A 14,726-nucleotide genomic window follows, 5' to 3' on the forward strand; every position below is an offset into this window, starting at 1 on the left:
TATTTGATGTGCAATCAAATATGTTTCCCAAGATATAAGACGATTCAAGTAACTTTCCTATAATGTTGATGAATCTTGACTCACACTTGATCTCAATTATAAATTTTTCAGCCCAAAACACATTCACGGAAATATAGAATTAAGATTTTATAAACTTTCAAGTGAACTTCAGAATTATGAATTATCACATTATACAGCTATTTGACTTCGTGACCTGGTGACAATACTTTGTGAAATCCTATATTGAATGGTATCATCCGATATTCTACCGCCAAAGAGAATTACTTATATTTGTGTTTCGGGTTCATATCCAGGGTAATTACAGGCACAAGCGACATTACACTTTAGTTCCCAAAGTTGGTTTCGCATTAGCAGTGTATGAAATGGTTAATATTTCTTAAAGCGCGAATGAGAAGACTTACTATCAGATCTCGAATTGTAAAAAAATATTAAAATTAAAACAATTGTACACAACTACCTTACCTTTCATATGTTGGTTCTCATTCAAAATTCTGGTTTTAATGTTTTCTCTGTAGACTGTATGTATATAGAAAATATGCAACAAAGTACGATTAATCCAATTTGAGTACTCTTAATGCTACATAATTCTTAAAAAGATACGATACCCTTAAAATCGATACAGTTACTCTTACATTAATTGTGTTAGCTAAACGACGTGGTGTTGGGTTATAAACCAAATTATAACGCACCATAACCTCTGTTGACAACTCACTCGTATAATGGCGCCGTATTTCGGCGGGAAATTGACGCTGCAACAGCAACACTCTAAACAGCCAGACATATTAACTACATGATGCCAAATCGTTAATGGTGGGTAAAACGATAAACTGCATTTATGTTTTTTTTTATGCTTTCCTGTGTTAATGCGGTCTTCAATTTATTTTTTCTTATTTTAAAAGTGATAAATAAAATAGTAAATAATTATATTTTTTTTTAATAGCACTTTAATAATTAGATCATATTATTTAATACAAATTACTACGGTAATAATATTTCTTATTATTACGGCAATAATATTTTAATCTTTAAAAATTATCGATAGAAATATGACATTTGACAATATGACACAGTCACAACATTTAAAATTATTTAAAACGAACGTGACGACTAATTATTTTTAGTTGGCCTTCAAAATTTTAGTATTATTTTTCAAAAATGTGTTGGTTAGGCTGGGCTGTTGCTCTGTCTTTAATTTCCTACATGTTTATGGCTCCTCCTCCTAAGCATTAGTAGAAAAAAAATAAAAGTTTAATTTTTAATCTTAATCAAAGACCATGCATCTTACTTTTCATCTGGATACTTCCCAATTGTGTACCTTTACATGAAGTATAAGTAAGTAAAAAATAACTAATAATATAATCTTGTTTTATTATTATTACTCTGTAGATATACGATATGCATTTTGTGTTTAGTTACTGTTTGTAATAAATAATCATAGCATATAATTATTTATTAATATTGTAAGAGAAATTATTCACTTTTATAAATTTCTAAGACAAAAAAATTATCACCACAATTGTGAATCCCGATTGTTTACGAAAAGAAGTAAAAAAACGTTGTCCTTTACTTTGTTTTTTAATATCAAAAAACATCGTTGTCATTTTTTAATAAGTACAATTGCTGAAGGTTGTAAAATACAGTTTCTTCGTTTAAAATAAAAAAAACAGTCACGATTATTCTTTATGGACTTGATAAATACAACGCTCAAGCAGAATCACGAAATGTCGGTAGTTTAGTGAGCATCAAAGTAATTTATTGATTGCAACCTAACATTTACACGATTATAATATTAGAAAAAAGTAACTTTCTTAGCTTAATTATTATATTACAGCTTGTACGATTATCAAGCTGCAACAGTGGATACGATGCTGTCTAAAACTAGCTTTGATCCAGCCTATCCAAACTACATTCATGTTCGAAGTTGATGTGCCAAATAAAAGCTTCGTCGAAGAAATTTTACTATTAAATTTATAAAAAAATAGTATAATACGTTTTAACTTATATAATTCGTTTAAATTATGCACTGCTTTGCAAGTTCCTAAGCTTTGTGCTTTTTATCTACTACATGTTGCTTTTTGCGTCAAGAGGATACAACAACATAATAAAAACAAATAAATTTACAACATTGGTATGTCATTTTATTTTAGTAAAGAAACTCATGTGTTTTTTTTATACCATTATTATTCATTTAAATAATATTTTTGTTGGACAGCAAATATATAATTATTAATAATAAAAACATTACAAAGAAACATGAGAAATGTTGACATTGAAATTTGTTCTATAACAGACAAAATTTTATTAAAACTTTATTTTAATTTTAACAAATATTAAATATTTAGTAAGCAAATTTTGATTGGAACTCGATTAAGATATTCGAGACTTTTTTAGGCGTGTAACTTAAAGCGGTATTCAATTTTACATTCTAAGTAATATTTCCGAACGCAGCCAGTAACGTCATTCCCTTATCAAACTGTCAATGTCAAAAAAATTCAAAATATACAATTACACCTTAGTTGTTTCGTTTTAAGTATACATTGTTTTCATTAGTTAAAATATACTTATAAGTGCCTTAATAATGAAATTACTGATTTAAAATACCTAGAGTTACTTTAGTAAATATATTGTAGTAACCTCAGTTTAAATAAGAAGTAGTTAAGTTAAATATTGCTGTAAAGTTTGTTACTTGTTAGACTTAACTATGTCTTCGCCGATATCTATATCTGACGATGATGATAGTTTTGATGTAACACCTTCTCTTATAGAGGTTCCTAATATGAGTAACACGATTGTTTTGTCCGACGATGAGGATGAAGAACCTTCACAGTCCGACGTAAAAATGGCCAGGCGGGGTATTATAAAGAATCTTTTTCCTACAACATCTAAAGGGAAAGGATGTTTTACTAAAGTTGAAACAAAGACATTGCAAAATAAACCGCAGCATGATATTACTATGGAAGGTGTTAAAGTCACCCTACCCGTGGACCCGTATAGTTGTCAAAAGGCTGTAATGTCCAAAGTAATTGGTTTATAATATTTTATATTGTATGAGACGGTTCACATGCTGTTTTAATTAAAACCAACATTTGTAGTCAATTTTTTTATTTATTGTTAAAAGTCTGTGTGCGAAATTTCCGGTTCGACCCCGGGTGAGAACCACAGACTTTACTCTTACATCATTTGTACAATGCATGCTCAATGGTAAAGAGAACACTGAAGGAATCTGAGTGTTTCAAATGCTATTCATATAATTATAACTATAATCATAGTATTAAACCTACTCTGTATATATCTCTATATATGTTGTATAGTGATATGAGCCCTAAAATCAAGCTCAGACAAATTAGCAGTCTGTTTATATATTTATTTGAAACTTTACTTACCTTAAAACATTATTAGAAGTTTATGTTAAACATATATATTTAATTAATTATGTTCCTGAGAATTTATAAAGTTGTATATAACAAAGTATTCTATGTATATTAAGTCAAAATAATAAATGGTTGCTATATATATGATTTAAATATGAGCTACAGTTATTTATATATTACATAATTTCATGTTTTAAATATAAAATCTTTTTTCTCTTTTAGGTTATATGTGCTCTCAATAGAAAAGAAAATTGTATGGTGGAAAGTCCCACGGGAACTGGCAAAACTCTAGCACTTCTCTGTGCAACATTAGCTTGGCAGAAGAAGTTCCAAGGTGAGTACAAATATTGTAACATAAATTAAAAAAGAAAACATTTTGTAATTTTAATTTTTTTTATTATTTTTAAATAGCTTTAAAATGGCTTAACTTATTTGTTTAATATGTAAAACAAAAAATCAACTCCAATTGAAACAATTTCTAATAATTATCTAAATACTCTGACCATATTGATTTATTGTGTTGTTCATTTAAAAAAAAAAACACTTTTTCCCAACACATATATATATTTTACAGATATGTTAAGATTGAATTTTGTCACTGTTTTGAAATGTGAGTTTTATAGAAAAAACTGTTAATAAAAATTAATTTACTATTTAATTTTATAAATTATCTTTTAAACTTGCTATGTAGGAATTGGCTTATTACATTTATATAGAAAATTTGCCCTAATAATGATACACAATATTTTTTTTTTGTTAAAACAGCCAGTTATATAATTCCTAAATAATAATTATAAAAGAAAACTGATAATATTTACACAAACCTATATAGACCATTTATCCTTACTTACAAACGAATTAATACTAAAATGGTATATATAACATATTAAAGAAAAAAATATCTGGTTTTTGGCCAAATATTAGGATAGGCCTTAGGATATAAAGATGTTGTAAGTTTAATACAGTTAAAAATAAAATGTCATGTCAAAATGTAAATATTAAAAAATAATATTAAAAAAAAATTAATAACTTAATATTAAATATATAGGAACTGCTAGCTTTTAAATGGTGTGATAATCATTTTTTTTTATTAATAGCTAGAAACAATCAATTTTCAAAAATCGAATCATTCAATTTTATTTGTCGTCAAAATCGCGCGTTTTGAATATTTGCTACTTCTCATATTTTTAAGACTAATTTCCTTTTTTCCCTAAACTTCGATGCTGATCTTACTTAAGTCGTGGTTTCATATCAACATACGTAAATATTGATATAATTCAGATTAACCGTTGACTTATACCGATAAAAAATACTGCGTATTTTTAATAGAGTTTTTCAAACTACCTTAGATGCAAATCTCTATAAGATAACGCGGCATCACGTCACCTATACCGATACTGATTTTAATAACAAATCGTATACATTTGAGGATGGCGAATATTTTAACAGTTGTATCGGAAATCAGTTTCGACTTTTAAGTTCAGAATATCGCGAAATAGATTATAATCTAACAGTATTTACAATATCTGTACTTAGATTTAAAAGACTTAATATTTATTACCACTGAAATTTACCTGTCACCTGTTATGACGACCTCCGTGGTCGTGTGTACACCGGTTTTTATGGGGCGTACTCTGAGGTCCCGGGTTCGATTCCCGGCCGAGTCGATGTAGAAAAAGTTTACTACTTTTCTATGTTGTCTTGGGTCTGGATGTTTGTGGTACTGTCTTTACTTCTGATTTTCCATAACACAAGTTGCTTTAGCTGCTTAAATTGGGATTAGAGTAATGTGCCTATGTGATGTTGTCCAATATTTATATATCTCAATGACAACTCCAAGTTTGAAACTTGGAAGAGTTTACACTCCTTTCTCCGTAAATATCGTGCTTTATTTCCTAGTGCATGGTATTAACAGCTGTATACATACCTATAAGTCTACTTAACTTTGAAAGCGCATCAATATTACATAAACACAACAACGAATCCGTACCACAAACGGTTAAGTTATGAGAAGCGTCAATTGATCACAAGTGCTCGCGTGCGCAGTTTTCGTAACGAACAAACAGACTTATAAATCAAAAATACTGTCACACGACATCGTGAACAGCCTAACACGAAAATTGCAGAACAACCGAATGCATTTCTGGCATGCGAACCATTTGCATCGGGTAAGGGCGTAGCTGATATTTTTCATGTTTTTTATTGTTACCTGATTGGCCCATTCATTTTGTCAATTGCATCGCGTTATGTGGATGATCCGATCGTTTGTGATTTTCGACATGAATATATGTTTATTAATCGGTGGTAAACTCGAAACTCACCGTAGAACAACAAACAACAACATGTACACTCTGTAAATTTCCCACTACTGGGCCAAGGCTTCTTCTCTCAGAGGAGGTTTTGAGCATATTCCACCACGCTGCTCCAATACTGGTTGGGGATTCACATGTGGCAGAATTTTGTTCAAATTAGATACAGGCAGGCTTTCTTATAATGTTTTCCCTTACCACACGACGAGATGAATGTAAATATAAAAATTCAGTGGTTGCCTGGGTTTAAACCCGCAATCATCGGTTAAGATGAAAGCGTTCTAACCACTGCAAAACCATCTCAGCTTTTTACACTTTTTCTTCACCGACGAACGAGAGTGAAATTTGGGATATAAGAATGTAATATACCATATAGGGTTTAATCATTTGTAGGATACACGTATTAAAATGGCGTATCACCGTAGTTCGGTTGTATTTGATACTAGTTCTCGCCCGCGTCTTCTCTCGCGATTCAGGTGTTTTGTTGTCACATGTTAGGCCAAAAAAGTAGCACATGTCCTTCCATGGAGTTTAAATTTGCTTGATATAAAATTTCATCAAATTCGGTTCATTGGTTTGTAGTAAAGAACGACAGACAGACAGAGCTACCTTTACATTTATAATATTAGTGTAGATTGAACAAAACATTCTTGTCTTTCATCCGTACGAAGTCGAAAAAAACAGCTAGTTAATCTTGAGCTTAATGTTAATAATATTAGTTTGCAAATAACTATATTATCTATATTAAATTGTACTGCACTTAACGTGATAAAACTAATTATCTTATCTCTGAATGTAAAAAACAAATGTATTTTTTAAATATTTGCATAATTGTCATTTTGTATAATAGTATTTAGATTGCCACACCCGGTCATAACTACATAGGGCAACATTGAAAATCAATGTTTAATTTTTGGGACCCAACTTGTAAGCTGCGCATCCATTATTGGACACGAGAACTATCATTAATCATCAAATCTTTATTATATGTTTTCTTATTTCGTTTTTTATAATTGTGGCGTGTCCTAAATAATCATTTATTGTTTTTTTTTTCTTAAATTCTCTGATCTAGTACTAAAAGGACCAATGTCAATATACTACTATTTATAGTACGTTCTTGTGGTAACTAGAATAGAAACTGATGTTTTTAGTTGCGTTCAGGCTTAATCTATAATTACGGGTTCAAACTCAGGAAAAATCCACTGTCTTCATGTGCTTAACTTGTGTTTAAAATACATCTCGTACTCGGCGGTGAAGGAAAACATCGCGAAAATGTATATCAACCAATGCAAATAGGAGCATCGTGTTGGAAAACACCCCAAATCTTCTTATCAAAGGGAGAGGTAGTTTTATCCCTGCAGTGACATATGCAAGCTAATTTTACTTTAACTTTAGTATAATTAAGCTTAATCCGTTTGAGCCAACACAAAAATGTTTAGATTATTAGGCAAAAGCGCATCGTAATGTATACTTAAGATTGTAATTAAGCCATTTTAGCATCCGCCCACTTAAATGACAATGGTAAAACGAATAATATGATAGCACGAAAAATTGTCATCATGATTATGAATTTTCATATACAACTGTTTTGTGATTTTGTATTTAAAACGACTCTTTAACTCGATCGCACTGCCAGCAGTTCCATCCCTGAAGTTCCGAACAGTTATAAACATTTCACGCGAACGATAACTTTCAAGTCCCGATACATTATAAGTAATGTGATTACGACTTTGGAAATCGGAAAATATCAAACTTTTCAACACCGATTCGTCGATGATCGTATATCGAAGATACATTGAATTACACTGATACACGGCACGAGGAATAATGCTTAATAAAAGTCGAAACTTGTACCTAAGTCTTGTATATTTGTAGGCAATTTCAAACGAAGCGATTGCGGCTGGTTTTCTTCGTTATAAATTCAATATTTAAAACGATATTTAGCGATTAAATTTAATGCGAGTTTATAACTTTTTACTAACGTAAAATTATATGTTTCGTGTATATTACCTGCAAACGTTCTATTACGGTAAGTCCAAAATAACAGAGCTCATTCTATTCGCTTAAAGTCGCTTCGTATGTCACCTGTCAAATCTTAAAAATTCACTGTTATCCTGTTTGAAATAAGTGAACCCATGTAATTTAAAGCACAACTTAGTTTCTCAGACTGATAGCGCATTGGTGATTGAAGAAATGGACAATATTTCTTACAGCGCCATTGTCTATAGGCGGTGACCACTTACCAAAATGTGGCTCATTTTCCCATAACCCTACATATATTATTAATAATAAAGTTTAAGGGGATAGTAAAACTTAATAACTCTTTTTTTTTGTAAGGGCTATATTTGAATAGACCTATAATCATTACTGATAATTCAAGGAACCTGTCTGGGTTGTACAAAGCCGTACTATTTGGTATAATTGGCCGTTGGCCGAATTTAAATTCTGAAATGTAATAATCCATATCAAATGTTTGTTCAAATTTTCTCGCATAATTTTCTTGTTGAGGATATATTCTACTATGCAACGCTATACGTTAAAATTATTGTTCTCCCCTCCCATGGTTCTTGGCAAGTATACATCGAAACATCAAATTGTCGGTTTGGAAGGATCGCATCCTCTTAATTTTATACCCCTAAATTTATATCTCTAAAATAGCATAAATATGAACTAAGATTTACTTGGTAGTAGGGCACTGTGCTAGCCCGCCTGGGTAGGTACCACCCACTCATCAGTTATTCTTCCGCCAAATAACAGTACTCAGTATTGTTGTGTTCCGGTTGGAAGGGTGAGTGAGCCAGAGTAATTACAGGTACAAGGGACATAACATCGTAGTTCCCAAGGTTGGTGGCAAATTGAGGATGTAAAGAATACTTAATATTTCTTACAGCGTCATTGTCTATGGGTGATGGTGACCACTTACCATCAGGTGGCCCATATGCTCGTCCGCCAACCATAAAAAAGATAGACCTTATGCTGAAAATATTCTAGAGTAACCTTCAAAAGTTCAACAGGAAGCAATAGTAGGTGTGATAACGGTTTTTAATAATTTAAAGAGCAAAAAGTAGACTTTGTTGTATTATTGACGTTATAGGACTAAATGAATAGAAGGTACCTTATAGTTTAATACAAGCTAAGTTGTTAATATTTGCAAAAAACAAAACACTGCGTATTGACATGATTTGATTTTTGGCCTCACAGAAAGTAAAATATCGAAATCAAAAACTATGCAAGCTAAAAACTGTGCCGAAATTTGATTGATGCAGTCTATGCCTAATGTCTTCGCGTTTGCGTCTCCAAACAATTTGCTCAGATAAAGTGCTCTAAAACATAATTATTATCATTCCCGCCATTTTGGGATGAGGATTATTAATTTTATAATAAGTCTGCATGTAAAAAAAGGATTAGGTATTTGTAAAAATGGATAAAATTCTATCCCAAACAAATTATGTCCCTAATGGCTTCTGCGAAAAACACTTTTTCTAATTAAAGTCAATGTCAATTTTAAGGTGACCTGTCTCATGAATTAGTGAGAAAAATAGTCTTGGAAGCATTTGCTCGTGGCACGTGTCAAACGAAGACCCCAAAATTCTTGGTCACGATATTCTTTCGCCAATTTTCTTGTGTCAAATGTCTTGACGTCTCAATCGTGCTCCCCTAAAAGATCTGGACGGTTAGTTTTTTAAAGTTTATGCTTCGTCACGAAACATTCGCGGTTTAATTTCACGACACACGAATTCAAAATTATACTGCAGATAACGATCAGTATCGGAAGGTTTAGTAGATAGAATTGGAATATATGGATAATTTTTCCCACTTCACGAATATGCTTCCTAATATTTGTCTTGATTTGCTATTGGTTGAAATTGAAGAAACTCAGCGAAGCCTTCAAAGTTGACAAACTTGATGCCTATCGACACAGAACCTGACTATATATAAAACAGTTAGGCGGACAATAAAATGTATCGCCTGTTGATGAGTGGTAACTATCGCCAATGCAATTCCAACACTGGAAATGTCTTGATTTTTACGCCCATTATACCTAGCACACCCTTGGAACTGTTACAAAACAATATTTAAGTTTGGCGGGAAAATATGTGATGGAGGAGGTAGTATATACAGATTTACAACTTAAACACCTTTGGTCATGGTTAGAAAATATTCACAATATTTCTTCGCGACCAAATTTCTTAATACTTTTGTCCAAAAATATTATTCAAAGATTCAGTGATTGTTTATAATGTATGTCAACATTCCTTAGTGATGAAAGTTATAACATAGTTGGTAAACTCACAATGGTTAAAAAGTTACACTGATATTGCAAAGAGCTACGAAAATATACACCTCAGGTATACATATAAATGGTATGTGACACGTGAAGATCGATCGAAGAATGAAATTGAAGAATGTATAATAACGTAAGAAATGACAACCTGTAGTTATCCAGCTGTCCTTTCAGGTGAAACACGAAATCAATATTAATATTATAAATGTAAATGTAACTCTGTCTGTTTGTTTATCTATCGCTCTTTCACGACCAAACCGCTGAAGCGAATTTGATGTAATTTGGTATGAATGCAACTTGAGCTCCGAGAAAGAACAATGGCTTCTATTTTTGCATGACACATGACAACCATAACCCCAAAAAGCGAAAGAAGCCACGGGCGGCTACTAATTTAATCTAAATACAAATTAAACTGCAATCGTCGATAAAGTGTTACGTCATCTAATCACATTTATCTCAGCTGAATACACTTATGCATAACGGAATCTATTTGACGGTTTGAGATGTCGTCACAGTCATTACCGTATTACGTGCAGTTTCACGTACTCTTTTGAGTCCCAAGCGATATTTAAAGCTACCTTATAATTTTGAACGCATCAATTACTCGGCAGCCCGAACCGCACGGGTACGACACGTCGCCGCCCTAACATGTCTTTGAGCCTCCCTTCATCCAGTCTCCCTTTACTTTCACCGCTTTTTTCCCATTCCGCGTAGCTGACAACCCTTTTGCTAAATTGAATTAGAATGTCTCTATTTTATATATTCTCTTGTTTCCGAACTGACATTTTCGTTTTTAAAACTTTAGAGGATACGATGAAATTTACGAAATTATGAACGTATCTTGAAATTTATGGATTGAGCTAAATTTTAGGCGCTTCAGCTCTTCTTGTCAGAGGAATAACGAAATATTAAATTTAAAGTAAAAGTAAAGTAACAGCCTGTAAATTATCCACTGCTGGGCTAAGGCCTCCTCTTCCATTAAGGAGAGGGTTTGGAACATATTCCCCACTGTTCCAATGCGGGTTGATGGAATGCATATGTGGCAGAATTTCGATGAAATTAGACACATGCAGGTTTTCTCACGATGTTTTCCTTCACCGCCGAGCACGAGATAAATTACAAACACAAATTAAGCACATATATAAAGGTGCTTGCCTGGGTTTGAACCCGAAATCATCGATTAAGATGCACGCGTTCTAACCACTGGCCCATCTCAACTCTTTAAATTTATTGAGATATATATCTCTAAAGAAACGACTCCAATTAGTCTGACCACTGCGTTCACATGATTGTGAACACAAAGACAATCTTTATAACTTAATATATGTAGTATGTTAAAAGAATATAAAAAAAGATATCCCTCATCACTGACAAAATAAATTGGTCTAATATCTTCTTAATTTCTAGGGCAAAGAATAAATAAGGCTAAGTATATTATTCACACGTGTGCAATTGCGTGTGTGCGTGCGAGTGTATGTGGTTTAAAATATTATGCATATCGATCCAATTAGAACGAGCTTTTAGACGTTTTGATATAAGCATTGTGAATAAACAGTGCTAAAGTACGGCTTACTATATCAAGACGAGGTACCTCCCGCGTTGCGTTAATTTCCCAGCAAGGGTTGCCGCCGTTGTCGTCGAATCGTAAACGTTATTTATGACGCCGCCGGCCGATTATTGCCGCGAGCTCGCTCTTCCACTGATTTGCATACAAATTTATGCCATAGTGATCATACCCTCCGACTTTTGGCTTCCGTGTTTCATCTATGGGGCCGAATTTTCCAAAAATTAAACTGCGATACCAGGAGTCATGGAAAAATTAACATAATTATTCTAGTTCAATCACGATACCCCGAAAACATGTGCTGACTATGCGCCATCCAATTCACAAGTCCTTATTATTCGAAATATATTAAAGAAAAAATTCCTAATCATTTGAATCTTCACCTATTTCTTCAAGATTTTTAAGAATTTCCAAATGAGTGATTTGTTGTCATATAATGCAAGAATTGAAACTCACTGCAGAGTATGATTTTGAATTACTACAATCATACTTATATTATTGACCAGTTGCGAAAAAATCTTTTAAAAAAATAAAAAGACTTGATTACTAAATATATGATTTTATGATAACAGACAACAATCAACTGTAACTTTAATTTATTTTATTTTATAATAATTAATTGTCGTTTTAGTGAAACGTTGTCGTTATCGTTGTTTTGTCTTACTAACAAACTAAAACGACAAACTTTCTGTTAATCAGATTTTGTATTTTCGAAGCACCCAAACTTCGCGCCAAAAAGTAAACCCAAGCCTCCGTGACAGGCGAACGCGCGCTCTTTTTTTAATGCCACAAGGTATTATCCATTAAGCGATAAGAAAATATATCTATATAGGCCATAACAAGACAGTACAGTAAAATTATCATCTATATGTCCACCATTTTCTTTTTGTTGCTTCGTAACTTTGGATTTGAATAGTATGCATTTCATACTTCACCAATGCGCCACCAACTTTGAGAACTAAGATACGTCCATTATGCCTGTAACTACACTGGATTCCTAAAACAACAATTACAAATATTGATATGTAGCAGAAGACTATCGGATGAGTGGGTGGTCGGTTGGTGGTATGCAGACGTGCTTGCATCAAGCCAGCGGGCAAAGACATGGGTATACAATCAATCAAGTGTTCAACAATTGATCCAATTAGTTGAATAGTTTATATAAAAGGTAAATTTAAAATGTCATAGATAAGGTTGATATTTTTTACTTTACTGTTAATATTACACTAGATACCATCCCGGAAGAAACATTAAAATACTTGGCTTTTCTCTATTGTAATATGAATCGACCTTTTAATGATTAAAGCCACATTAAAATCTCTTGCGTGGATTAAAAGATCGTACGGACGGCAGGTAGCGACTTTGTTTGATACCATGTAAATATTGATATTTATTTATTTAACACAAAAACAAAGAGAACTAAATATGAGATACAAACATACAGAATTGTATTAATAAACGTAAATGTTGGTAGATTTATTCAAAACAAACTATACAACTAGTATGGAAATTAAAAGCTGGTGCATAGAACGCGAGCATTTCGTGACTCCCAAAGGGTAACGTAACAATAAAATAAATACGATTATTGCCCGATTTAATCTGATTCCGTTCGGCTTCCGGTATAAAATTTCCAAAATATTTATCTAAGTATTTCGTATTTAAAATTCTTAAATTATTGTCAATGTATGTCTGATAGACATTTTGATTATAGGATCAAAATAAAATGTATTTTATTGAAGATGATAAGCCCAGTAGTTAGAATGCGTCTTAACCAATGATTTCAGGTTCACTAAATTGAGCATCACTGAAGTTTCATATGATTATTTTGTGTTTATTATTCATTTTGTGTTTATTATTCATTTTGTGCTCAGCTGTGAACGAAAACATCGTGAGGTAAACTTCCTGTGTCTAATTCTAACGAAATTCTGCCACATGTGTATCCCCTAACCGGAATTGGAGCGTCGTCATAGAAAATGGTCCAAACCTTCTCCTCAAGGGATAGGAGGCCTTAGCACAGCAGTAGGACATTTACAGGCCATTGCTGTGTACTGATGTAAACTTCACAATAAAGCAAGTTAATATTTCAACTTTACTACCGTTTCGGTAAGTAAACGACGAGAAAGTCTGGTTAACGTTTTGGTAAAACTTAAATCATATTAAAAGAAAAATAATGCTATTCGAATACACTTTGGTACCTCGTCGATAATGGTCAAGTCTTGGACTATCCGTAAGGTGGCCCAGAAATGCTCCTTAGAGTATTTTTCGGGATAGGGGAAATCTGGTCTCAAGACAAGGAGACTTTATCTTCTCTCTCCCACAATCCATACGTCGGTCAATCTCTCATACAGCTGATGTCTGATTTTATTTCTCAGGAGCAGCGACTTTACGTAGATTAGTAGACTCGGAAGTCGAAACACTGCTTCCAAAGTCGACTTCTATAGAGAATTCCCTGAATGAAAAACCCAGTATTTTATATTAATGAAAATTTAAAGTTTTTGGGCATGGCGTCAGAAAAAATGTCAGGATCCGTAATTTTGGTAAAGTCTGTTCAAACTCAAACGCAAATTATTTTATTCAACTTAGAAGCATTACACTTTCTTATTGATGGTCAAATCAAACACGACCACCGGTTCCGAAAAAGTAACTTCCAGACCTGAGAAGAACCGGTGAAAGAAAATCAGCGAGTTTTTTTTGTCAAATTAATTTTATTTCATAGGACAATTTTATTATGACAGAGATTATACGATTGAACGGAAATTAAAACCACAATCATAAACAACAAATACTAAAATGTGACACTAAACTGATTAAAAAATAGGCAAATACGACAAAGTTCCATTCGTCCTTCACGGAAATGAAATAACATCGCGTGCTATAACTTTGTTCGACTACAACCGATGCAAGGGAATTTTATTTTTTCTAAGTCACCGTTATAAAAGTCTCAATTCCAAGTAACACGTTTGAAAAACATTTTTACTTCACTGCTTTTATACTAATGTTAATGCATTTTTTAAAATTACATAATATAATTTTAAGTAAAAATATCTAACTACCCATATCTACTTCATGCGTTTCGAAAATAGGTATTAAAGTTCCAATCCGATTAATTAAAAAAATCTTTATTTTTACATTTTTCATTAACAGCTTGTAAATTTTCTACCGCTGGCCTAACGCCT

General features: G+C 32.5%; 1 protein-coding gene across 1 annotated transcript in view; it reads left to right on the plus strand.

The window, feature by feature from the left end:
• The first annotated feature begins 2,514 nt into the window (after nucleotides 1-2,514).
• Nucleotides 2,515-14,726, plus strand: part of LOC124533131 — a 54,869-nt gene continuing 42,657 nt past the window's right edge. Inside the window, exons 1-2 of the mRNA XM_047108294.1 lie at nucleotides 2,515-3,040; nucleotides 3,615-3,726. Coding sequence (XP_046964250.1) covers nucleotides 2,723-3,040; nucleotides 3,615-3,726 — 430 coding nt within the window. The 5' untranslated portion in view covers nucleotides 2,515-2,722. The remainder of the gene's footprint in view (nucleotides 3,041-3,614; nucleotides 3,727-14,726) is intronic.

Source organism: Vanessa cardui, chromosome 10, assembly GCF_905220365.1.
Source record: "Vanessa cardui chromosome 10, ilVanCard2.1, whole genome shotgun sequence".
NCBI classification, from domain to species: domain Eukaryota; kingdom Metazoa; phylum Arthropoda; class Insecta; order Lepidoptera; family Nymphalidae; genus Vanessa; species Vanessa cardui.